General features: G+C 51.9%; 2 protein-coding genes across 2 annotated transcripts in view; both read right to left on the bottom strand.

The window, feature by feature from the left end:
* The window catches only part of cdh16 (cadherin 16, KSP-cadherin), a 30,685-nt gene extending 14,061 nt beyond the window's left edge, over positions 1-16,624 (bottom strand). Inside the window, exons 1-10 of the mRNA XM_078401548.1 lie at positions 16,586-16,624; positions 15,967-16,075; positions 14,473-14,615; positions 13,177-13,314; positions 11,419-11,557; positions 9,283-9,441; positions 7,030-7,226; positions 3,716-3,847; positions 1,559-1,709; positions 249-473 (exon numbers count right to left, since the gene is read on the bottom strand). Coding sequence (XP_078257674.1) covers positions 249-473; positions 1,559-1,709; positions 3,716-3,847; positions 7,030-7,226; positions 9,283-9,441; positions 11,419-11,557; positions 13,177-13,314; positions 14,473-14,615; positions 15,967-16,075; positions 16,586-16,624 — 1,432 coding nt within the window. The remainder of the gene's footprint in view (positions 1-248; positions 474-1,558; positions 1,710-3,715; positions 3,848-7,029; positions 7,227-9,282; positions 9,442-11,418; positions 11,558-13,176; positions 13,315-14,472; positions 14,616-15,966; positions 16,076-16,585) is intronic.
* Positions 16,625-21,804: 5,180 nt separating this feature from the next.
* Positions 21,805-23,678, bottom strand: part of rrad (Ras-related associated with diabetes) — a 5,520-nt gene continuing 3,646 nt past the window's right edge. The window contains 2 exon segments of the mRNA XM_078401547.1: positions 21,805-22,646; positions 22,648-22,820. Of these exon segments, the coding sequence (XP_078257673.1) occupies positions 22,542-22,646; positions 22,648-22,820 (278 nt within the window). The 3' untranslated portion in view covers positions 21,805-22,541.

Here is a 23,678-nt window from a genome sequence, read left to right as displayed (position 1 = left end):
TTCTCTGGGGCTGTGAGGCTGCAACTCTACCGTTGCGCCACTGTGCCGCCATCACTCGTACCGAGGTACAGTAAAAAGCTTTTTTACTGCTTGTTATCCAGTCAGCGGAAAGACTAAACACGATTACAATTGAGCCGTCCACAGTGTACAGATGCAGGATAAAGAAAATCGCCTTCAGTGCAAGATAAAGTCCAGTGGAGTCTGATCCAGTGTGTGCAGTGCTCGGTGTCCCCGGTCCCAGTGCTCACCTCCCTCTGCCCCTGCAAGGTCAGCTACCTCCACCAGGAGGCGGTAGGTGGGTGAGCGGTAGTCTGTCATGTCTCTGGCGAGGGTGACCCTCCCATCACCGTCCACTGTGAACAGGGGCTCCTCTGGACCCTCGGGCTCCTGCCCCTGAAGTCGGAAAGTGAACTGTCCGTTCTCAGTCGAAGGGTCATCCTCATCTTCTCCCCTCAGCTGGACAATGCAGGTGCCTGGAAAACATTACACTTTAGAGATACAGCGTGGAAACAGGCCCTTCAGCCCACCAAGTCCGTGCTGACCATCAATCACCTGGACATGAGTTCTACCCCACACGCTGGGGACAATTTACAGAGGCCAATTAGCCTACAAACATGCTCGTCTTTCAATGGTTCAATGGTTCTATATTTGGATCAAATGCAACTGCACAGTGAGATTCTTTTTGCATATATTGCACAAGCAGGTGTCTCCATGTTTTGGGGCCATTTCCAAATGTGGGATTGTGGGAAACCGGAGCCCCCAGGGAAAACCCACACGGTCACAGGGAGAATGTGCAAATTCTGTACAGACAGCAGCCGAGGTCACGATCGAACCCAGGCCTCTGTCACGTCTCTACCCGCTGCGCCATGGTGCCGCCTGAAACAATGAGCAAGTTACAGCACGAGACCAGTGTGCGGTGCAGGAGTCCCTGCGCTGGGGATCAAACTCAAGTGGGATAGGTAGAGCAAAGGGGAAAATACAAAGATCATAGATCTCAGCCCAAATCATTGGGTATTTTTAAAGTGGAGATTGATGGGTTCTTGATTAGTAAGGGCGTCACAGATTACGGGGAGAAGGCAGGAGAATGGGGTTGAGAGGGAAAAATAGATGAAACTTTAGAGATACAGCGCGGAAACAGGCCCTTCAGCCCACCGATTCCACGCTGACCAGTGATCACCCATTCCACTAGCAAATATCCTACACACCGGGGACTATTTGCAGGGGAGCAATTAACCTACAAACCTGTACGTCTGAAATATGGGAGGTAATCAAAACATCCAGAGGAAACCTGCACAGTCACGGGGAGAACGTACAAACTCCACACAGACAGCACCGAGGTCAGGATCGAACCTAGGACTCTGCCGCTGTGAGGCAGTAACTCTTGCATTGCACCACTGTGCTGACCTCTGATCAGCCATGATTCAATAGTGAAGCAGACCCGATGGGCTGAATGGCCTAATTCTGCTTCTATGACATGGTCGTATAGAATGCAAGCCTTGCTTTGGTCATCCTTCACCGCGATGAGTTGCCATCGTTACGCTGCCAGACGCGGACACACCTTTCCTCCTGTGCTCCGTGACGAGGGCGACGTGAATCTCTGGGGAACAGACGGGTGCGTTGTCGTTCTCATCCGTCACCGTCACCTGGAGCTCCAGCGGCTCGGCATACAGCTCCCCCGTATAGTCCAGCGCAGAGACCCACAGCCGGTACTGCAAGGGAAACCGCCACTGTGTCACCAACCCACACCAGCCCCACACACTGTAACACTGTGTCACCAACCCACACCAGCCCCACACACTGCAACACTGTGTCACCGACCCACACCAGCCCCACACACTGCAACACTGTGTCACCGACCCACACCAGCCCCACACACTGTAACACTGTGTCACCGACCCACACCAGCCCCACACACTGTGACACGGTGTCACTGACCCACACCAGCCCCACACACTGTAACACTGTGTCACCGACCCACACCAGCCCCACACACTGCAACACTGTGTCACCGACCCACACCAGCCCCACACACTGTAACACTGTGTCACCGACCCACACCAGCCCCACACACTGTAACACGGTGTTACTGACCCACACCAGCCCCACATTGTAACACAGTGTCACCAGCCCCACACACTGTAGCACAGTGTCACTGACCCACACCAGCCCCACACACTGTAACACTGTGTCACCGACCCACACCAGCCCCACACACTGTGACACGGTGTCACTGACCCACACCAGCCCCACACACTGTAACACTGTGTCACCGACCCACACCAGCCCCACACACTGTAACACGGTGTTACTGACCCAACACAGTGTCACCAGCCCCACACACTGTAGCACAGTGTCACTGACCCACACCAGCCCCACACACTGTAACACTGTGTCACCGACCCACACCAGCCCCACACACTGTAACACGGTGTTACTGACCCACACCAGCCCCACATTGTAACACGGTGTCACCAGCCCCACACATTGTAACACGGTGTCACCAGTGTCACTGACACACGGTGTACCACAGTGTCACTGACCCACACCAGCCCCACACACTGTAACACGGTGTCATCGACCCACACCAGCCCCACACACTGTAGCACAGTGTCACCAGCCCCACCAGCCCCACACACTGTAGCACAGTGTCACTGACCCACACCAGCCCCACACACTCCCTCCCTCCCTCCCTCCAAACTCTCCCTCCCCCCACATTCCCTCCCTCCCTCCACACACTCCCCTCCATTCCATATCAATATCCCTCCATTCTCTGCATATCCATGTTACTGCCTAAAAGTATCTTCAATGCCACTCATATCAGCCTCCACCACTACTGCTGGCAGCACGTTCTACTCCAAACGTGCGCTCACCAAAGTCCTATAAAGCTGCAAAGTGACCTCCTGACTCTTATACTCAATGCCCCGACCGATGAAGGCAAACATACACCGTATGTATAACTTCTTCATCACTCGATCTACGTGTGTTGCCACTTTCAGGGAGCTGTGGACTTCAGGGTGTTTCCGGGCCTGTTAAATGGCAGCAAGCAAGAACTTCAATGTTTCGTTGCCAGTACATGTGACAAACCTCACCTGTTGCCCCTTGAAACCCCAGCCCCTGCATGTTGCTTGCTTACCCCCCTTCCCCCTCCCCCTGCATGCTCTCCCAGTCACGCACCGCCCCAACATGAAACATCCTTGCCCTTCCTTCATGATCAGAAGGTCATCCTCTTTCTCTCTGTCTCTATCTTTCTCACTCTCCTCTCTGTTTCTCTCTATGTATTTCTCACCCCAATTTCAATCTCTCTCTTTCTCTCACTCTCTCTGTCTCTCTCTCTCTTTCCTCCCATTCTCTCCCTCTTTCTCTCTCACTCTCTCACTCTCCATTCTTTCATTCTCTCGCACTCTCTCTCGCTATCTCTCTCTCTCTCTCTCTCTCTCTCCTCTTTCACAACCAGGTACATGGGTAGGAGGGGTGTAGAGGGATATGGGCCAATGCAGGCAAGTGAGACTAGCCCAGTTTGCCAACTTGGACAAGTTGGGCTGAAGGGCCTGTGTCCGTGCTGTTCAGTGTGGTAACAGGCCCTTCGGTCCACCTTGTCCATGCCGACCTCGTTGGCATTCTGGGCTAGTCTCATTTGGGCCCATAGCTGCTCTGTTGTTTCCATGGGGCTACCACAGGCCGATGGGTAAGTGGCCTCCCCGGGTCTGCCGCTTACCTCCGGCTGTTCCTCGCGGTCCAGGGGCCGGCTCAGGCTGATGCTCCCCCGCTCGCTGACGGTGAAGAGCCCGTGGGGGGCGGGCGGCTGCGACCGCAATCGGTAGCGGACCCGCTCTCCGTTCCAGCGGACCTACGGACACGGGGTCAGAGATAGAGCCGTCACCCTCACCGCTGACAGCCCCCTCCCCGCTGACACCCCCCTCCCCCCACCGCATGCCATCCCCCTCACCCCTCACCGCCGCTCACCTCTCCCCTCCCTCACCCTCCCCTCTTCCCTCACCCCCTTCCCTCCTTTCACTTCTCCCTTCCCTCCCTCCTCCCTCCCTCCCCTTTCCGTCCCTCCCTCCCTCCCTCCATGCCCTTACCCACCTCCCTCCCTTCCTCTCCTCACCCCTCACCCCTTCCCGCCCTCCCCGTCACTCAGTCTCCCTTCCCTAGCCCCTCTCCCCCCCATTCCCTCCTCTCTCTCCCCTTCCCTCCAGTCCTCTCTCTCTTCTGTCTATATTTCTTTCACTCTCTCTCTATCTATCTCTCCTCTCTTTCACTCTAAATCCCTCCCACTCTCTCTCTCTCTCCGTTCTCTCTCTCTCTCTCTTTCACTCAAACAGCTATATGGATAGTAAGTAGACACAAAAAGTTGGAGTAACTCAGCGGGTCAGGCAGCATCTCGGGAGAGAAGGAATGGGTGACCTTTCGGGTCGAGACCCTTCTTCAGACTGAATATGACTATGGATAGGAAGTATTTAGATAACTACAATATGGGCCAAATGTAGACAAATGGGGCTAGCACAGTGCCAGCTTGGTTGGCATGGACAAGATGGGCTGAAAGGCCTGTTTCCATGCTGTACAGCTCTGTGACTCTTTCCCCTACAGTGCGGGACCTTCAGTGGAGGGTGGGAGATGGCAGTCACCTTCCAGAGGGCGGCTAGGGATTTAGGATGAACATTTTATTGACATAGAGAGAGAAAGAGAGGTGGGGGAGGAGATGGAAGGGGGAGATGGGAGGGAGGAGGGAAGGGGAGGGAGGGGGGGAGAGGGGGATGGAAAGGGGAGAGAGGATGGAGGGGCGAGGGGAGAGGGTCCGGAGGAAAGGGAGGGGAGAGGCATGGGAGGGGGGAGTTAGTGGGAAAGGGGGAGAGGGGCAAGAGGAAAGCCAGCACCTCCCGGGGTAACCACCCGGAAAATCCCACTGGACGCTCGCTGGAAAATAAATCTTTATTAGTTTTCCTGCCTGGAATCAGCTCTGCTTCTTTCCACCACTTGCTTCTATGTTTAGATCCATCTCCAGCTTTTGTGTCAGTGAAAAAAATCCATGCCCAGAGCAAACAGCAGCTGCTCCCAGTCCCACCGAACCCGCTTCCACACCTCGGCTCCCCAGCTCCCCGACCCCGACTCTCCGACCCCCGACCCTTCAACCCCTGACGCTTCAACCCCGACCCTTCAACCCTCGACTCTTCAACCCTCGACCCTTCAACCCCCGACACTTCAACCCCGACCCTTCAACCCCGACCCTTCAACCCCAACCCTTCAACTCCCGACCCTTCAACCCCGAACCTTCAACCCCCTACCCCTCAACCCCGACCCTTCAACCCCCGACCTTCAACTCACGACCCTTCAACCCCCAACCTTAACCCCGACCCTTCAACCCGACCCTTCAACCCCGACCCTTCAACCCCCGACCTTCAACCCCCGACCCTCCAACCCCCGACCCTTCAATCCCGACCCTTTAAATCCCAACCCTTTAACCCCCGACCCTTCAACCCCCGACCCTTCAACCCCCGACCGTCCCATTTAGTATGGAGATGAGGAAGAACTTTTTCAGTCAGAGAGTGGTGAAGGTGTGGAATTCTCTGTCTCAGAAGGCAGTGGAGGCCAGTTCGTTGGATGCTTTCAAGAGAGAGCTGGATAGAGCTCTTAAGGATAGCGGAGTGAGGGGGTATGGGGAGAAGGCAGGAACGGGGTACTGATTGAGAGTGATCAGCCATGATCGCATTGAATGGCGGTGCTGGCTTGAAGGGCTGAATGGCCTCCTTCCTGCACCTATTGTCTATTGTCTATTGACCTCCAGCCGCTGCTCAGCAAACTCCCCTCATTCTCCCTGATCACCACCATCTCTTGTTCCATTTGTGGAGCTTACAGTCCAACAGCTCATATTAGTGTAGTTTAGATTAGTGTTTAGTTTCATATTGTTCAATTTAATTTTAGTTTTGTTTAGTTTAATTTTAGTTTAGTTTAGTTTAATATTGTTTTGTTTAATATTGTTTCTTTTCATTTAGTGTAGTTCAGTTTAATTTAATTTCATTTAGTTTAAGTTTAACTTAGTTTAGTTTAATTTAGTTTAGTTTAGTTTAATTTAAATTCATTTAATTTAGGGAGCTGTCTGTGTGGAGTTTGCATGTGACCACATGGGTTTCCTCCGGGTACTCCGGTTTCCTCCCACATCCCAAAGACGTGCGGTTTGTAGGTTAATTGGCCGCTGTAAATTACCGCTAGTGTGTAGGGAGTGGATGAGAAAATGGGATAACATAGAGCTAATGTGAACGGGTGATTGATGGTCGGCGTGGACTTGGTGGGCTGAAGGGCCTGCTTCCATGCTGTATCTTTCAATCAATCAAGTGGAGTCAGATCCAGGGCCCAGTGTGTTTGAGCCCAAGGCCTCGCTATTATGCCCTGCAGGTCTGGACCCTGATAGAGGGGAGGAACCTCACTGGTCATAAAAAGCCCAGTACCAGAACCTGTAATAGACACTTGGACAGGTACACGGAAAGGAAAGGCTTAGAGGGATGTGGACCCAACTCGGGCAGGTGGGACTAGCTTCAAATGGGGCATTTTGGTCAGCATGGGCATGTTGGCCTGAAGGGCCTGTTTCAGTGCTGTATGACTCTGTGACTTTAACCCAAAGCCAGGTAGCTACTACTTCAATGTATGTAGAGTTGAAAAATCATCTTGACCCGAAACGTCACCTAAATGTTCTCCAGAGATGCTGCCTGACTGGCTGAGTTACTCCAGCACTTTGTGCCACTTTGTCCTGTACCTGTACACTGTGGATTGCTTGATTGTAATCTTTTAAAGTCTTTCTGCTGGCTGGATTGCACACAACACAAAGCTTTTCACTGTAGCTCGGTACACATGGCAATAAACTAAACTAAACTAAACTAAACTCCTCCCCCTACATATATATCATCCATATCCCTCCAATCCCTGCATACCCACGTGCCTATGTACAAGGTAGACACGAGGAACTGCTGATGCGAGTTTACCTCGGTGTAAGTGCTGTCTTTCTGCTCCTTGGTGGAGAGGAAGGGTCCTTACCTTTGAGAGAGGAAATGGATAGGGACCCTCGTGGTTCTCGCGCACAGAGACGGGACTTAGGGAGACCCAGGTGTTTTGTGTCACGTTGATAAGGATGTGTGCCTGTGCGTAGTGGCCTTGGCTCAGACCGCCCATGTCCTTCACCTGTACGGCCAGCTGGTAATGGTCAGCCACATCCGCATCCAGTGTGGCAGCACCTGCAACCACACACAACCAGGTTTACATTAGAGATACAGTGCGGAAGCAGGCCCCCTCGGCCCACCGAGTGCATGCCAACCAGCCATCAGCCCTACACTAACACTACCCTACACACTCGGGACGATTTACAATTTTTACCGAAGCCAAATAAACTACAAACTTGCACGTCTTTGGAGTGTGGGGAAAAACCAGAGCACTCCCCCATTCAATCATGGCTGATCTATCTTTCCCTCTCAACCCCATTCACCTGCCTTCTCCCCATAGTCCCTGACACACCGTTACTAATCAAAAACTTCTCAATCACCACTTTTAAAATGCCCATTAATGGCCGCCACAACCGTCTGTGGCAATGAATTCAACAAAAATGTCATCATTTGGATAATGAAATTCCCCCTCATCTCCTTTCTAAAGGTACATCCTTTTATTCTGAGGACAATCTTCCGATGATGCTGGTCTGATTGACTTGCAGGGAGCAGGAGAGATGGAGAGGCATGCGTTCATGCATAGACTGACGGCGTTTCCAGCCCCAGCTGTTTAAACAAAGCATGTATCAGCTGCCACCCCCACCCCCACCCCCATCCCCATCCTCTGCCGCAAGGTGACAGCTTGCCTCTGTTCCTGTAACGCACGTCACCAGCAGCATCCCGGGAAAACCTCATTATGTAGCCGTGGTGAATCAACACAGAGCGAGGGGCAGGGAGACGGAGTCACATCCTGTGTGTGTGACACACAGCCATGACCAAGAGAGTGGCCCGGTGTGAAGCAGCCGCTTGCTGTGTGTGTGTGTGCACATGTGCGTGTGTGCGCATATGTGCATGTGTACACATGTGTGTGTGTGTGTGTGCACATGTGCGTGTGTGTGTGCACACATGTGAGTGTGTGTGTGCATGTGTGTGTGTGCACATGTGCGTGTGAGTGTGTGTGTGTGTGTGCGCACACATGTGCATGTGAGTGTGTGTGCATGTGTGTGTGTGCACATGTGCGTGTGAGTGTGTGTGTGTGCGCACACATGTGCATGTGAGTGTGCACATGTGCGTGTGAGTGTGTGCGTGAGTGTATGTGTGTGAGTGTGTGCACATGTGCGTGTGTGTGTGTGCGCACACATGTGCATGTGCGTGTGTGAGTGTGTGTGTGTGCATATGTGCGTGTGTGTGCATGTGTGCGTGTGCTAGTGTTGTCACATTGTGCTTTATGTCGCGGGTGTGAAGAAGCGTCCCAAACTGAAACGTCACCCATCCATGTTCCCCAGAGATGCTGCCTGATCCACTGAGTTACTCCAGCACTTTGTGTCTATCTTTGGTACAAAGCAGCATCTGTACTACTTGTTTTTAGAGGTTGTGCTGCTGCCTTGCTCCTCACCCAGCCACTGCCTCTGCTCACTCTGTGTCGGCACTGCACCAGTGCCTCTGCTCACTCTGTGTCGGCACTGCACCACTGCCTCTGCTCTCCCTGTGTCGGCACTGCACCAGTGCTGTCCATGGGGAAAGCAGGCAGCACTTGGTGTGGAGCTTTACCTGAATGATGTGTAGGAAGAAACTGCAGATGCTGGTTTACACCGAAGACAGAAAACAAAAATGCTGAAGTAACTCAGCGGGACAGGCAGCATCTCTGGTGAGAAGGAATGGGTGATGTTTCGGGTCGATGTTCCATGTTCTGTTCAAAGGGGAACAGAACCATCCCATCACCAACTGGAGAGCAGTCCTGACCTCAGTGGAGACCCTCAGTCCTGATCTCAGTGGCGACCCTCGGACTAGCTTTAATCGGACTTGAGTGGAGTTTATCTTGCACTAAATGTTATTCCCTTGATCCTGTATCTATACACCGTGGACAGCCCGATTTAATCATGTACAGTCTTTCCACTGACTGGATAGCTCACAACAAAAAAGCTTTTCACTATATCTCGGTACAAGTGACAAAAACTAAACTAAACTAATGTTCCATGTTCCATTTCTATGATCCATGTCCTCTGTCCTATGTTCCATATTCTATGTTCTCTGTCCTATCTTCCTTATTCTATGTCGTATGTCCCATGTTCCATCTCCCATGTTGCGGTACCTTCTGTGGTGAGGGTGAGGTGGCCAGTCAGCGGGTTGACCTGGAACATGTTATCTGAGGGCAGTTCTGGCTGCTGGCTGATGATCTGGTAGCGGAGATCAGCATTCAGGGTCGAGGCTTCATCCCGGTCACTTGCGGCCACCTTCAGGATTCTGTACCCTGCAACAATACACAGCCTGGTGTTACAGCAGGACAACCCCTCCCCTCGCAGCCCCTCCCCAAGCCACGCCTCTACCTCCCATTAACCTACAAACACACACGTCTTTGGAGTGTGGGGGGAAACCGGAGCACCCGGAGAAAACCCACGCGGTCACAGGGTCACGGCGCAGAAAACCGCAGGTGCCGCAAACCCGAGACAAAAGTAGAATCTGCTGGAAACACCCAGCAGGTCAAGCAGCATCTGTGGAGAGAGAAACACAGTCAAGGCGCCAAGTGGTTGAGCTCTCATTAGAACAGATATCCCTCCAAAGAAACAAGGAACTGCAGATGCTAGTTTACCAAAGAAAGACACAACGTGCTGGAGTAACTCACTGGGTCAGGCAGCATCTTTGGAGAACATGGGCAGGTGACGTTTCAGGTCAGAACCCTTCAGTCTAAAACATCACCAATCCATATTATCTAGTGATGCTGCCTGACCCTCTGAGTTACTCCAGTATTTTGTGTATTTCTTTGGTAAACCACCAGCTACAAGTCCTTGTCTCTTTTGAGAACAGAGTGGAAATATCTCCCTTTAGAAGTGGTTAAACATTCCCCTCCTCCGGCTGCTCGTCCCATAGCTCCACCGCTCTGTGTGGAAAGGTTGCCCCTCGGGTTCCTATTCATTTCCTTCATTGCCCGACCCCGGGAAAGAATATTCCCTGTGCATTCACCCTGTCTATTCCCCTCATGATTTTATACACCCCCTCAGCCCCCCAGCCTGCCCAACCTCTCCCTGTAGCTCAGGCCATCAAATCCCAGCAACATCCTCGTAAATCTACTCTTTATGCTGAGAGATGGGAGGCACTATGTGCAGAGTCGCCGCCTCATAGCCCCAGAGACCCGGGTTCAATCCTGACCACGAGTGCTGTCTGGGTGGAGTTTGCACGTTCCCCCTGTGACCATGAACGTTTTCTCCAAATGCTCCGATTTCCGACCACATCCCAAAGATGAGCAGCATGCTCATTAATTAATTGCCCTTGGTAAATCACCCCTAGTGTGTAGGTGAGGGGTAGGAGAATTGAGGGCACAGGAGTTGTATTAAGAGTGAAAATAGGTGGAGGAATGGGAGTGATGGGAACACTGAGTCGGCATAGACTCGATGGGCCAAATGGCCTCTCTCTGTGTCATAAGGAAATGTAAAGCAATGGTGCTGATCAGTTCTACAGGAGCACAAGGCTTTAACATCTGATGACTCAATCCCTGAACATAAAACCTCAACAGTCATCTCTCTAACGTTTCAAAATATTTGCTTCTTTACATAAATATTAACAGCTTTGCGGCAGGAATGGCTGAGACTGTGAGCGGTGATCGTACATCAACGAGGCACGTCTCCCAGGAAACCAGCAGAGGTGGTTGCTGGATAGTTAATCTCCTCATAGTGAGTGTGTGTGTGTGTGAGAGAGAGTGTGAGTATGTGTGTGTGTGTGTGAGAAAGTGTGTGTTCAGAAGTGTTTGCATGTGTGCATATGTGAGAGTGTGGGTGTGTGTACATGGGTGTATGCATGCATGTACATGTGTGGTCATGTGTGTGCTTGCATGCGTGTGTGCATACATTAACTTGGCAACATGTCCGGAACTTCAGAGAAAACAATCCAAGCCTGTCCCTCCCCTCCCTGTCGCTAATACCCTCTAATCCAGGCATAATTCTGGTGAACCTCCTCTGCACCCTCTCCAAAGCCACCATGTCCTTCCTGTAATGGGGCGACCAGAACTGCACGCAATACTCCAAATACAGCCTTGCCAAACTTTTATACGAGAAAAAACCTTAAACTGCAGAGAGGGTGGGCGAGAGGACGGTGCGGTGGGAATATCTGTGATAGGGTGAGACCAGGGCCGATGCTGGGCTGTGGGAGGGGGAAGAGGGAGAACAGAGACAGAGGAATGGACAGATGCATGAAATGCAGAGGTGCAGGCAATGCAATGAAACCTATTGGTTACCTGCAGGCGCTCCCATGTAGACGCGGGCTAGAAATGTGTCCTGTTCAAACTGGGGAGCATTGTCATTCCTGTCGGTGACGTTAATGGTGATAGACACGGGCTCGTCCAGCTGTGCTCCCTCATCATCCACCACAGCAACCTAGAGCAGGATGTATAGAGTCAGGAAAGACGAGTGTGAGGTTTATTATTGTCACATGTACAGACCTGCTGCCTGACCCGCTGAACACTTGTGTCACGTATTCCCTTTGTCTTGTTTTTTTTTGTAAACCACCAGAGTGGCGCAGCGGGTAGAGCTGCTGCCTCGTGCCGCCAGTGACCCGCGTTCAATCCTTATTACGGGAGCCGTCTGTGTGGAGTTATACGTTCTCCCTGTGACTGCGTGGGTTTTCTCTTGGTGCTCTGGTTTCCTCCCACATCTCAAAGACGTGCAGGTTTGTAGGTTAATTGGCCTCTGAAAATTGTCCTTTGTGTATAGGGAGTGGATGAGAAAGTGGGATAACATAGAACTCAGTGGAGACTCAGGTCCTTTGGAGTGCAGGGGGCACTCCTAAGGACCTACAACACGGTGGTTGCATCGGCCATTTTCTATGGAGTGGTCTGCTGGAGCAGCAGTATCTCAGCAACGGAGGGGAAAAGACTCGACAAGTTGGTCAGGAAGGCCAGCTCTGTCCTGGGTTGCCCCCTCGACTCAGTACAGGCGGTGGGAGAGTGGAGGATGATGGCAAAGGTAACATCGATGCTGGACAACGACTCCCACCCCATGCAGGACATGGTCACTGCACTGAGTAGCTCCTTCAGTGACAGACTCCTTCACCCCAAGTGCGTGAAGGAGAGATATAGGAGGTCCTTCCTTCCCGCTGCTGTGAGACTGCACAACCAGCACTGCTCCCAGCAGACGAGTCAACAGTAACAGTTAAGGAATACACAGTAAACTGATGACAATTTATCCTTGTCTTTACTTTTATTTATAATGAATGATCTCTTGCTATCCACTTTGCTGCTGTAACACTGTAAATTTCCCCGGTGTGGGACAAATGAAGGAATATAGTATTAACTAGTGTGAACAGTGATCAATAGTCAGCGTGGACTCAGTGGGCCGAAGGGCCTGTTTCCATGCTGTATCTCTAAACTAAACTAAACTATTTATTATTGTCATGTGTACCAAGGTACAGTGAAAAACTTTTAGTTGCATGCTCTCCAGTCAGTGGGAAGACTATACATGAGTATAATCATCCATCCACAGTGTACAGATACAGGATAAAGTCCAATTAAAGTTAGTTCAAAGGTTTCCAATCAGGTAGATGGTAGGTCAGGACCGCTCTCTAGTTGGTGATAGGATGGTTCAGTTGCCTGATAACAGCTGGGAAGAAACTCTCCCTGAATCTGGAGGTATGCATTTTCACACTTCTGTACTTCTTGCCTGATGGCAGAAGGGAGAAGAGGGAGTGACCGGGGTGAGACTGGTCCGTGATTATGTTAGTGGCCGTGCCGAGGCAGCGTGAAGTGTAGATGTAGAACTGAACTAAACTAAACTAAAGGGGCAGCACAGTGGCGCAGCGGTAGAGTTGCTGCCTCACAGCTCCAGAGACTCGGGTTCGATCCTGACCTTGGGTGCTATTTGTATGGAGTTTGTACGTTCTCCCTGAATTAAACTACACTAAACTAAACTGAACTAAACTAATCTAAAGGAAAGAGCACCCTGTTCCTTACTCCTGCCAGACCAGAATCGAGGGAGAGTTCCCATCTCCAGCCACCAACCTGCAACTCGTAGCTGCCCCTCTCTTCCCGATCGAAGGAGGAGCGGGAGAACAGGAACGTCTGCCCTTCGATCCCGAAAGTCCCGTTGTAATCGTCCTCCAGTCTCAATCTGAACTCTCCACTGATGTTGGTCTCGACCTGGAGCGGGAAAGGTGCGCCCACACTGAGAGTACCTTGACCCCTCTCCCACCCTTCACCTCTTCCCACCCTGCCCCCTCATCCCCACTTCCTCACCCTGGGGACCGTACACCTGCCCCACCACCCCACTGCCCCACCTCCCCACCACCCCACCGCCCCACTTCCCTACCACCCCACCACCCCACCTCCCCACCTCCCCACCGTCCCACCGTCCCACTGCCCCACCGCCCCACCGTCCCACTGCCCCACCTCCCCACACTCCACCGCCCCACTTCCCCACCACCCCACCGTCCCACCTCCCCACCACCCCACCACCCCACCGCCCCACCGTCCCACCGTCCCACTTCCCCACCACCCCACCACCCCACCGTCCCACCTCCCCACCACCCCACCGCCCCACCACCCCACAGTCCCACCGCCCCACCTCCCCACCACCCCACAGTCCCACCTCCCCACCTCCCCACCGCCCCACCACCCCACCACCCCACCGTCCCACCTCCCCACCACCCCACCTCCCCACCGCCCCACCTCCCTACCGCCCCACCGCCCCACCTCCCCACCACCCCACAGTCCCACCGCCCCACCTCCCCACCTCCCCACCACCCCACCACCCCACCTCCCTACCGCCCCACCTCCCCACCTCCCCACCTCCCCACCTCCCCACCACCCCACCGCCCCACTACTCCTCGTTAGTTCCGACTCCCCGAGCGCCCCAGGTCAGACCGTTTTCTCCCGCAACACACAACATCTGGGAGCCTTTACTCACGGAATTCCAGTGCGGGATGGCAGGAGCTCCATGTTCCCACAGATCCCACAACATTCCCACAGCGTTCCCACACATTTTCCACAATATTCTCCCAGTATTCCCACAATATTCTCCCAGTATTCCCAAAACATTCCCAGCTCATAGTTCCCACAGCATCCCCACAGTTCCCTCAGTATTCCCAGTCCTCACAGCATTCCCAAAGCATTCCCACAGTTCTCACATCATTCCCAAAGCATTCCCACATTTCCCACAGCATTCCCACGGCATTCCCACAGTTACCACAGCATTCCCACGGCATTCCCACAGCATTCCCACAACATGTGAGCGTGTGGTGTGCCCAATGCCCCCTCCCTGCGGTGCCAGCTCGCTGCCCTCTGATGAAGACCCCTCACCTTTGTCAGGAACCAGGGGAAGTGTCCGTCGTAGTTCTCAGGCACCGTGACAACAGTGGCTGCTGACAGAACTCCGAGCACGGCCATCAGCGCACACACCTGGTCAGAAACAAACACCTTCGCAAACGATTTCCAACCCTCGTCTCCAGAGCAATAACCAACGAGGTTTTAGTTCAGAGATAGAGCGTGGGAACAGGCCCTTCGGCCCACCCAGACCATCAATCACCCATTCACACTAGTTCTACACTATCCCACATTCCCATCCGCTCCCTACACACTAGGGGCCAATCCATAAGACCGGGAGGTACCTGGAGGCGTCGGACGCGAGGAGCACGGGCCGGTGGGAGGGTGAACGGGGGTAATGTGTCCAGCACCTTCAAGGTCGGCTACAGGAAGCAGCCCCGGACACAAAGATGGCCGGGCGAGGAGAGGAGAGCCAGTTGGAAGGAACTGCTCCAGTACATCGAGCGCACGGGCCGATCAGACTTTGGACTTTGAATAATGGCGCCAGAAATGGTGACACCTGCACGTGTCATATATGCAATAATAATTTCACTGTGCAGTTGCCTATGTAACAAATAAAAGCACCATTGGACCATTGCAGAGAGTCAGGAGTGGTTTATTGTCATATGCCCCAGAACGGAACAATGAAATTCTTCATTCTACAGGGGGCCAATTAACAACGAATAATTATAGAAGTTGGGATGTTACGTTACAGTTGTATAGGACATTGATGTGGATAGGTGGACAAAAGTGAACACAGTCATCTAAGAGTAGCCTCATCAACATTTTACATAACTGTGACATACCATCCCAACCAGTCTGAAGAAGGGTCCCAACCTGAAACGTCACCTATCCATGTTCTCCAAAGAAGCTTCCTGACCTGCTGAGTTACTCCAGCATTTTGTGTCTTCTTGTATCCCAAACGCTGTACCCAGTACCCTCACTGATGAAGGCCAATGTGTCAAAAGCCTTCTTCACCACCGTATCTATCTACGAGGTCCCTTACAGGGAATTAATAATGGTTGGGAATCAGAAAGATGTGTTCACATGAGAGAAAGGTAGAGAGAGAGAGAGAGAGAGGAGAGAGAGAGAGAGAGAGAGAGAGAGAGAGAGAGAGAGAGAGAGAGAGAGAGAGAGAGAGAGAGAGAGAGAGAGAGAGAGAGAGAGAGAGAGAGAGAGAGAGAGAGAGAGAGAGAGAGGAAGGATAGAGAGGGGGAGAGAAAGGGTGGGATGGACGGAAGGAGGCAGACAGAAAGGGAGGGCAAGGGAGAGTGAGATGGAGATGGGGAGAGAGAGGGGGAGAGGGAGAGTGAAGGGGAGAGAAAGGGATGGAGAATGAGAGTAAGAAAGAAAAATTGGCAAAAGTAACTCAGAAGATAAAAAAAGAGACAGAAAATGAAAGGAGAAAGGTTGTTGGTGAGTTGTTGGTGGCAGTGTGGTGAGTTCTCAGGTGTGAATAGAGGGATTTTGTGGGGTGGGGGGGTTACTGACCTGGCTGCAGTGTGGGACCCCCACTCCTGTCATTGTGCTGGGTACAGAGGAAGGGGGTGACGTCAGCTGCCTGTGAGTCCCGGTGGTGAGGACGGAAGTTCAGCAAACCCTGAGAAAAGGCACATGAACGAGAGTCAGTCACGAGGCTCAGGCCTGGTGGAGGCCGGCCTCACACCAGCAGCGGCCATTTCACCGACTCCCTGGCAACGACCTTGTACCGACAGCAGAACCCCAGGAACTCCACACACCTCACACAAACCTCTCCCTCACCACTAGCTCTTCACTCCCTCTTCCTCTTCCTCTCCCCTCTCCCTTTCATTCTACACCTCCTCCCTATCGCTCTCTTATTCCCCTCTCTCTTTCACTCTCTCTCTCACTCCCATTCCTCTCTATCTCCCCCACTTCCTTCTGCCCCTCTTTCTCTCCTTCACTCTCTTTTCTCCCTCTCTCACTCCCCTTTCCCTCCTCTCTCACCCTATCCACTCCCCTTCTATCTCCTTTCCCCTCTTTCTCTCTCACACTCCCCTCTCTTAATTTTTCTCTCTTTCCCCCACCCTCCTTCATTTGTGTTTCTCTTTATCCATCTCTAACAACTCATCACATTCCCTTTCTCCCTTACTACCACCTCCATCTCTTTCGCCTCTCTTTCTCCCTCCATCTCACCCTCTGCCACTTCTTCTCCTAGCACTGTTCTCCCTTGTTCCACCTGTCAGCCTCTCTTTCAATCTTTCTCTCCTTTTCCACCTTCTGTCCTCCCTTTGACCTTCAATCTCGCCTTCTCTCTGTCCTCTCTCTTCCCCAAGGCTGTCTCCTTGCTCATTCTCTCTGTCTGTCTTCTGTCTGTCTGCATCTGTCTGTCTCTCCCTCTCTCTCCCTCCGTCTCGCTTGTTCCCTCTCTGCTCATGTTTCATGCTCACAATCTTCTCATTTTCTGCTCATTCTCACCCCTCTTGTTTCACTTCTCCCACCCTCTCTCTAATCTGAGACATTCCCAACCATTTACACGTTCTTTTCCTTCCTGTTCAGTTTTACTTCCAGTTAGTCCTGCAGCAGCTAAATAGCTTCACAACAAATTAGTTGGATCCAGGGTGACCTTGGTTGTAACACAAAACATAACGCAAACTATAAAACCGCTTCAGTAAACTACAAAATTGCTCTCACGTGGATTTTTTTTCATCGTAAAGGAACAAGTAAACTTGTCCCCAATCTGTGGCATTGAAGAAAAATGCTTCCAATAACTATTCATTAAACAGTACAACACAGGAACAGGCCCTTCGGCCTAGAATGTCCATGCCAAACATGATGCCAAGTTAGACTAGTCTCCTCTACCTGCACATGATCCATATCCCTCCATTCCGTGCATATCCATGTGCCCGTCTAAAAACTTCTTAAATGCCACTATGGTATCTGCCTCCACCACCACCCCTGGCAGCATGTTCCAGGCACCCACCACCCTCTGTGTAAAAAACTCATCCCGCACATCTCCTTTACACTTTCCTCCGCTGACCTTAAAGCTGTCCCCTCTAGTCCTTGACATTTCCACCATGGGGAAAAAAAAGATTTGGTCTGCCCTATCTATGCCTCTCCTAATTTTATACACTTCTACCAGGTCTTCTCTCAGCCTTCAACGCTCCAGAGAAAACAATCTCCTCATTTCAAAGTTTCTAGTGCAAATATTCTGAATATTTCCCCTAGATTTTGGCAGATGAGATGTGAACTTTAGTAAACCACCAGCATATTCACCTTGGTCTCACCCTGGTCTCACCTTGGTCACACCCTCTTCTCCCCTCTCCCATCAGGCAAGAAGTACAGAAGTGTGAAAACGCACACCTCCAGAATCAGGGACAGTTTCTTCCCGGCTGTTATCAGGCAACTGAACCATCCTATCACCAACTAGGGAGTGCTCCATCATCTACCTCATTGGAGCCCCTCGGACTATCTTTAATTGGACTTTACTGGCACTGAACGTTATTCCCTTTATCCTGTATCAGTACACTGGACATTTTGATTGTAATCATGTATAGTCTTTCCGCTGACTGGTTAGCACGCAACAAAAAACTTTCAACTGTACCTCAGTACACGTGACAATAATAAACTAAACTAAACTAAACTAAACTAAACTGAAAACTGGTTGTAACAGTGCGTCAGTCAGGATTTCCTGTACCTGAGGGGCTGTAAGTATGTCAGGTTGAACAGGTACAGTTGGCTGATCACTTCCCAGTTCCCTTTCTATTCCGCTACACTCCAACGACTTTTCACACTCCCGCTCACTTTTAGTTTTGGTCTTAAAGTAATCAACAACAAAGTATCCAGACAAACTAGTCTTACCTGTCTCTCAGTGAGTCCAGCAACTGTGTGAAAACCTACTTGTAACCTTCTTATAATTCACCGTTAATCATTGACTTTCAATTCCGACCAGACCAATCCTACGGTCAATACACTGGTTCCTTCTATTTTTATCTCACACCCCACACATCTTTGATTTTCCAGGAGAGAATCAGAGGGGGGCGGGGGGCGGGGGGGGTGGGGCGGTGGGGGGGGGGGGGGGGGAGAAGATATAGGATACAAAGGGGGAGCCAGGCACAAGGAAAATAAAATGGACACAGGGAGGAGAGGGGAAGGAGGAAAAAGGAGTGTCAGCAGACCTGAACTTTGCATCGTTAGAGATGGAGAAGAATAAGGGCAGTGAGGGGCAGCAATGTGGAGGTAAATGGAGGCACACACACACACACACACACACACACACACACACACACACACACACACACACACACACACACACACACACACACACAGAAGGAGTGTGAGAAATAAATGGAGCGAGAGAGAGAAAAAAAATAGAAAGATAATGTGGTGATAACAAGAGGGAGAGACTGAGAGCAATGGAGAGACAGAGACAGACACAGACAGAGAGAGAGAGAGTGAGAGAGAGACAGACAGAGGGAGAGAGAGAAAGAAACAGAGGGGACGAGAAACAGAGAGAGACAAAGACAGAGACTGAGCCAGACAGACAGAGAACGACAGAGAGACAGAGGGGAAGAGAGACAAAGACAGAGAGTGATAGTGAGAGTGAGAGTGAGAGTGAGAGTGAGAGTGAGAGTGAGAGTGAGAGTGAGAGTGAGAGTGAGAGAGAGAGAGAGATGGCCTGAGAAGGGGGGACACAGGACGTGAGTGAGAGCCAGGGGTGCCAGCGTAGAGAGTTAGACAGAGTGATGAGTTTGCCCTCTACATGATGCCATTTGCCGCAGCCTCCTCACCTCTTGTTGTGCGTGAGTCCGGGGCCCAGGGCCGTGGGTGACTGGCAACCACCACCCAGACACCGCTGTGCCAAAGCTATGCCAAGCTGTGGGCACCGATGTCACGCAGATGGCAACCGCTCGAGTCCTGCTGCTGCTCAAGGGCACCAAGGGATGGGAAATAAATGCTGGGCGGTGGAGCCAATGTGCGCACTGTGAGCACATCAAAATAGGGGCGAGCAGAGAAAAATAAACAAACAGCGGAGAGAGAAAGAGAGGGGAGAGGGAGGGAGCGGCAGAGAGAGAGAAGGAGAGGGGAAAGAGAGAGAGGGAGGGAGAAGCGGCAGAGAGAGAGGGAAAGGAGAGGGGGAGAGAGCTGCAGGGACAGAGAGGAAAGAGGGAGAGGGAGGGGGCAGAGAGAGGGAGAGCGGATGGGGAGAGGGAGAAAGGGGAAAGAGGGAGAGGGTGGACTGAGAAAAGGGATGACAGTAAAAGAAGAGTGTAGAGATAAGGAGAGAAAGTGGGGGTCAAGAGAGAGTGTGGGAGAGAAAGAGAGTTGAACAGAGTAAGCCAGAGTAAGAAAAAGAGAGGGGGAGAGCATGGAAACAGAGATACAAAGAGAAGCACAGAGTATTAGAGAGGGAGAGGGTAGACAAGAGAGGATCAGAGCTCATTCATACGCACAAACAGAGGCAACTTCACCCTCCATGTCTGTATTGTTTAGGAAAAACGAAGAGCTGCTTTATGTTCAGCCTCTCCATAAACCCCCAGGAACTCCTGGCTGCTTTATGGTGGACAACTTCTAGGTGAAGTGAGGAAAGTTTAAAGGAGATGTGTGGGGCAAGCGTTTTACACAGAGGGCAGTGGGTGCCTGGGGTTGGTGGTGGGGGGCAGATATGATGCTGGTGTTTAAAAGATCTCTAATCCCCTCCTGTCTATGTATATGTCCAAATGTCTTTTAGCCCAGATCTTCCTAAGCCTTTTAAACACAGGTGGGTGTCTGGAACACGCTGCCGGGGGTGGTGGTGGAGGCACATATGATAGTGGCGTTTAAATGGCTTTTGGATATACATGGACACACAGCGAATGGAGGGATATGGATCACGTGCAGGCAGAGGAGATTAGTTAAATATGGCATCATGTTCAGCACAGCCACTGTGGGCTGAAGGGCCTGTTCTTGTGCTGTACTGTTCTGTGTTCTATGACAGATTTGACAAGTCATGACTGCAGTTTGTAAAAGGCTGATACTCATCATTACACAGCACGGTCCCATAAACTGGGTGACGTCGGTGGAGATACAGTCAGTGGTACAGGGCACTGGGAGAGAGAGGGGTCACTGAGAGATATACAGTCAGTGGTACAGGGCACTGGGAGAGAGAGGGGTCACTGAGAGATATACAGACAGTAGCACAGGGCACTGGGAGAGAAGTCACAGAGATATACAGACAGTGCACAGGGCACTGGGAGAGAGAGGGGTCACTGAGAGATATACAGACAGTGCCACAGGGCGTTGGAGAGAGGGGGGTCACTGAGAGATATACAGACAGTAGCATAGGGCACTGGGAGAGAGAGGGGGTCACTGAGAGATATACAGACAGTGCCACAGGGCGTTGGGAGAGAGGGGGGTCACTGAGAGATATACAGACAGTAGCATAGGGCACTGGGGAGAGAGAGGGGTCGCTGAGAGATATACAGACAGTGCCACAGGGCGTTGGGAGAGAGGGGGTCACTGAGGGAGCTGGATTAACATTGGCGTAGGTACAGACAGTAGCACAGGGCGCTGGGAGAGAGGGGTCACTGAGAGATATACAGACAGTGCCACAGAGCGCTGTGGAGAGGGGTCACTGAGAGATATACAGACAGTAGCACAGGGCACTCTGAGAGAGGGGTCACTGAGGAAGCTGGATTAACATTGGCGGAGGTACAGACAGTGCCACAGAGCGCTGGGAGAGAGGGGTCACTGAAGGAGCTGGATTACATTGGCGTAGGTACAGACAGTAGCACAGGGCGCTGGAGAGAGGGGTCACTGAGAGATATACAGACAGTAGCATAGGGTGCTGGGAGAGAGGGGTCACTGAGGGAGCTGGATTAACATTGGCATAGGTACAGACAGTAGCACAGGGCGCTGGGAGAGAGGGGCCACTGAGAGATATACAGACAGTGGCACAGAGCGCTGGGAGAGAGAGGGGTCACTGAGAGATATACAGACAGTGGCACAGAGCGCTGGGAGAGAGAGGGGTCACTGAGAGATATACAGACAGTGGCACAGGGCGCTGGGAGAGAGGGGTCACTGAGGGAGCTGGATTAACATTGGCGTAGGTACATACAGTAGCACAGGGCACTGGGAGAGAGGGGTCACTGAGGGATGGTGTGAGGCGAGCTGGATTAATGTCTGTGGGATAACACTGTCGATTTAATGACCGTTTCCAATATAGAGCAAGTATGACATAATTGTTCTTCCCACTGAAAGAAAATTAGCACACATATTGCAATACTTAATAAATTTTATTTTAAATACAAAAGTTGATATGTAAACAGTTAGGAAACCATTGGAATACAATCATATTAAACAGAAATAAACGAGTGGGTTTATCAGTGAACCGCGGTGATGGTGTCTTATTGCTGTTAATACTTGACCAGACGTGACCCAGTGGTGCCCGTGATGTACGAGCCTGCGCACTTCACGGGTCGATGGATGCGATTGACCCCTCTTTGGTATTCCGCCTAACTTCAGTAAACTCTTACAAACGCAAAGCTCTGATGATCCAGCTACAACTCGTGCCGGCCAATTCACTAGACCAGGGGCTGGGCTCTGTCTGTGTCTATTAACTTTATCCACTGTCCTCAAATGCCCCACTCACTCCCTCCCTCACTCCCAACACAGTGGTGCAGCTGGTAGAGCCGCTGCCTTACAGCGCCAGAGACCCGGGTTCGATCCTGACCTCGGGTGTTGTCTGTGTGTGGAGTTTACACGTTCTCCCTGTGACCTCGTGGGTTTCCTCCGGGTGCTCCGGTTTCCTCCCACACTCCAAAGACGTGCGGGTTTGTAGGTTAATTGTCCTTTGTGTAGGAAGTGGATGAGAAAGTGGGATAAAACGGAACTAGTGTGGGGAACCGCAGATACTGGTTTCATACAAAAAAAGACCCAGGACTGTGTATGGGTCACAGGTCAGATCCAGGGCTGTGGATGGGTCAGAGGTCAGAGCTATGTACAGGTCAGAGGTCAGATCAGGGCTGTGTACAGGTCAGAGGTCAGATCAGGGCTGTGGTTGGGTCAGAGGTCAGAGCCAGGGCTGTGGATGGGTCAGAGGTCAGACGGCCGCGGGCACCAGTCGCTGGTCAGAGCACTGACAGGTCATGGCAGGACTTGGACTTCTGCCTGAAGGCCATCTTCTTGTTGTTCCTGGCCACCAGGCGGCCCAGGAAGCGGCGTGCCCTCTGGCCCCACACTCTGCCGCCGCTGGGCACAGGCCTGGCGCCGCTCATTGTCCTCCTTGCTGTCCCGGCGCAGGCGGATCTGCCGCGTGATGCCCTCGAACAGCTCCCGCACCCGGTGCTGCAGCGCCGCTGATGTCTCGATAAACTTGCAGTTAAACACCACGGCACACGATCTGCCCTCTGGGGGAGCAGAGCAGAGCACAGTCAGCAACAGATCGCCAACAGATCCACACACACACAGGTAACAAGCAACTGCAGACCCACACACACAGGTAGCAACAGACCCACACACACAGGTAGCAACAGACCCACACACACAGGTAGCAACAGACCCACACACACAGGTAGCAACAGACCCACACACACAGGTAGCAACAGACCCACACACACAGGTAGCAACAGACCACACACACAGGTAGCAACAGACCCACACACACAGGTAGCAACAGACCCCACACACACAGGTAGCAACAGACCCACACACACAGGTAGCAACAGACCCACACACACAGGTAGCAAGAAACTGCAGATGCTGGTTTACAAACAAAGATAGACACAAAAGCCGGAATAACTCAATAGACAATAGGTGCAGGAGGAGGCCATTCGGCCCTTCGAGCCAGCACCGCCATTCAATGTGATCATGGCAGATCATTCTCAATCAGTACCCCCATTCCTGCCTTCTCCCCATACCCCTGACTCCACTATCCTTAAGAGCTCTATCTAGCTCTCTCTTGAATGCATTCAGAGAATTGGCCTCCACTGCCTTCTGAGGCAGAGAATTCACAGATTCACAACTCTCTGACTGAAAAGGTTTTTCCTCATCTCAGTTCTAAATAGCCTACCCCTTACTCAGCGGGTCAGACAGCATCTCTGGAGAAAAGGAATAGGTATGACTGAAGAAGTGTCTTGACCCAAAACATCACCTATTCCTTTTCTCCAGAGAAGCTGCCTGGCCTGCTGAGTTACTCCAGCTTTATGTTTCTATCAGACAGACAGATGGGCAGCCAGACAGATGGGCAGACAGACTCCAGGCGGATA

This window comes from Rhinoraja longicauda, chromosome 6 (genome assembly GCF_053455715.1).
Source record: "Rhinoraja longicauda isolate Sanriku21f chromosome 6, sRhiLon1.1, whole genome shotgun sequence".
NCBI classification, from domain to species: domain Eukaryota; kingdom Metazoa; phylum Chordata; class Chondrichthyes; order Rajiformes; family Arhynchobatidae; genus Rhinoraja; species Rhinoraja longicauda.
Note: the sequence above shows the minus strand (reverse complement) of the source record. Positions and strands in the feature narration are given on the sequence as shown.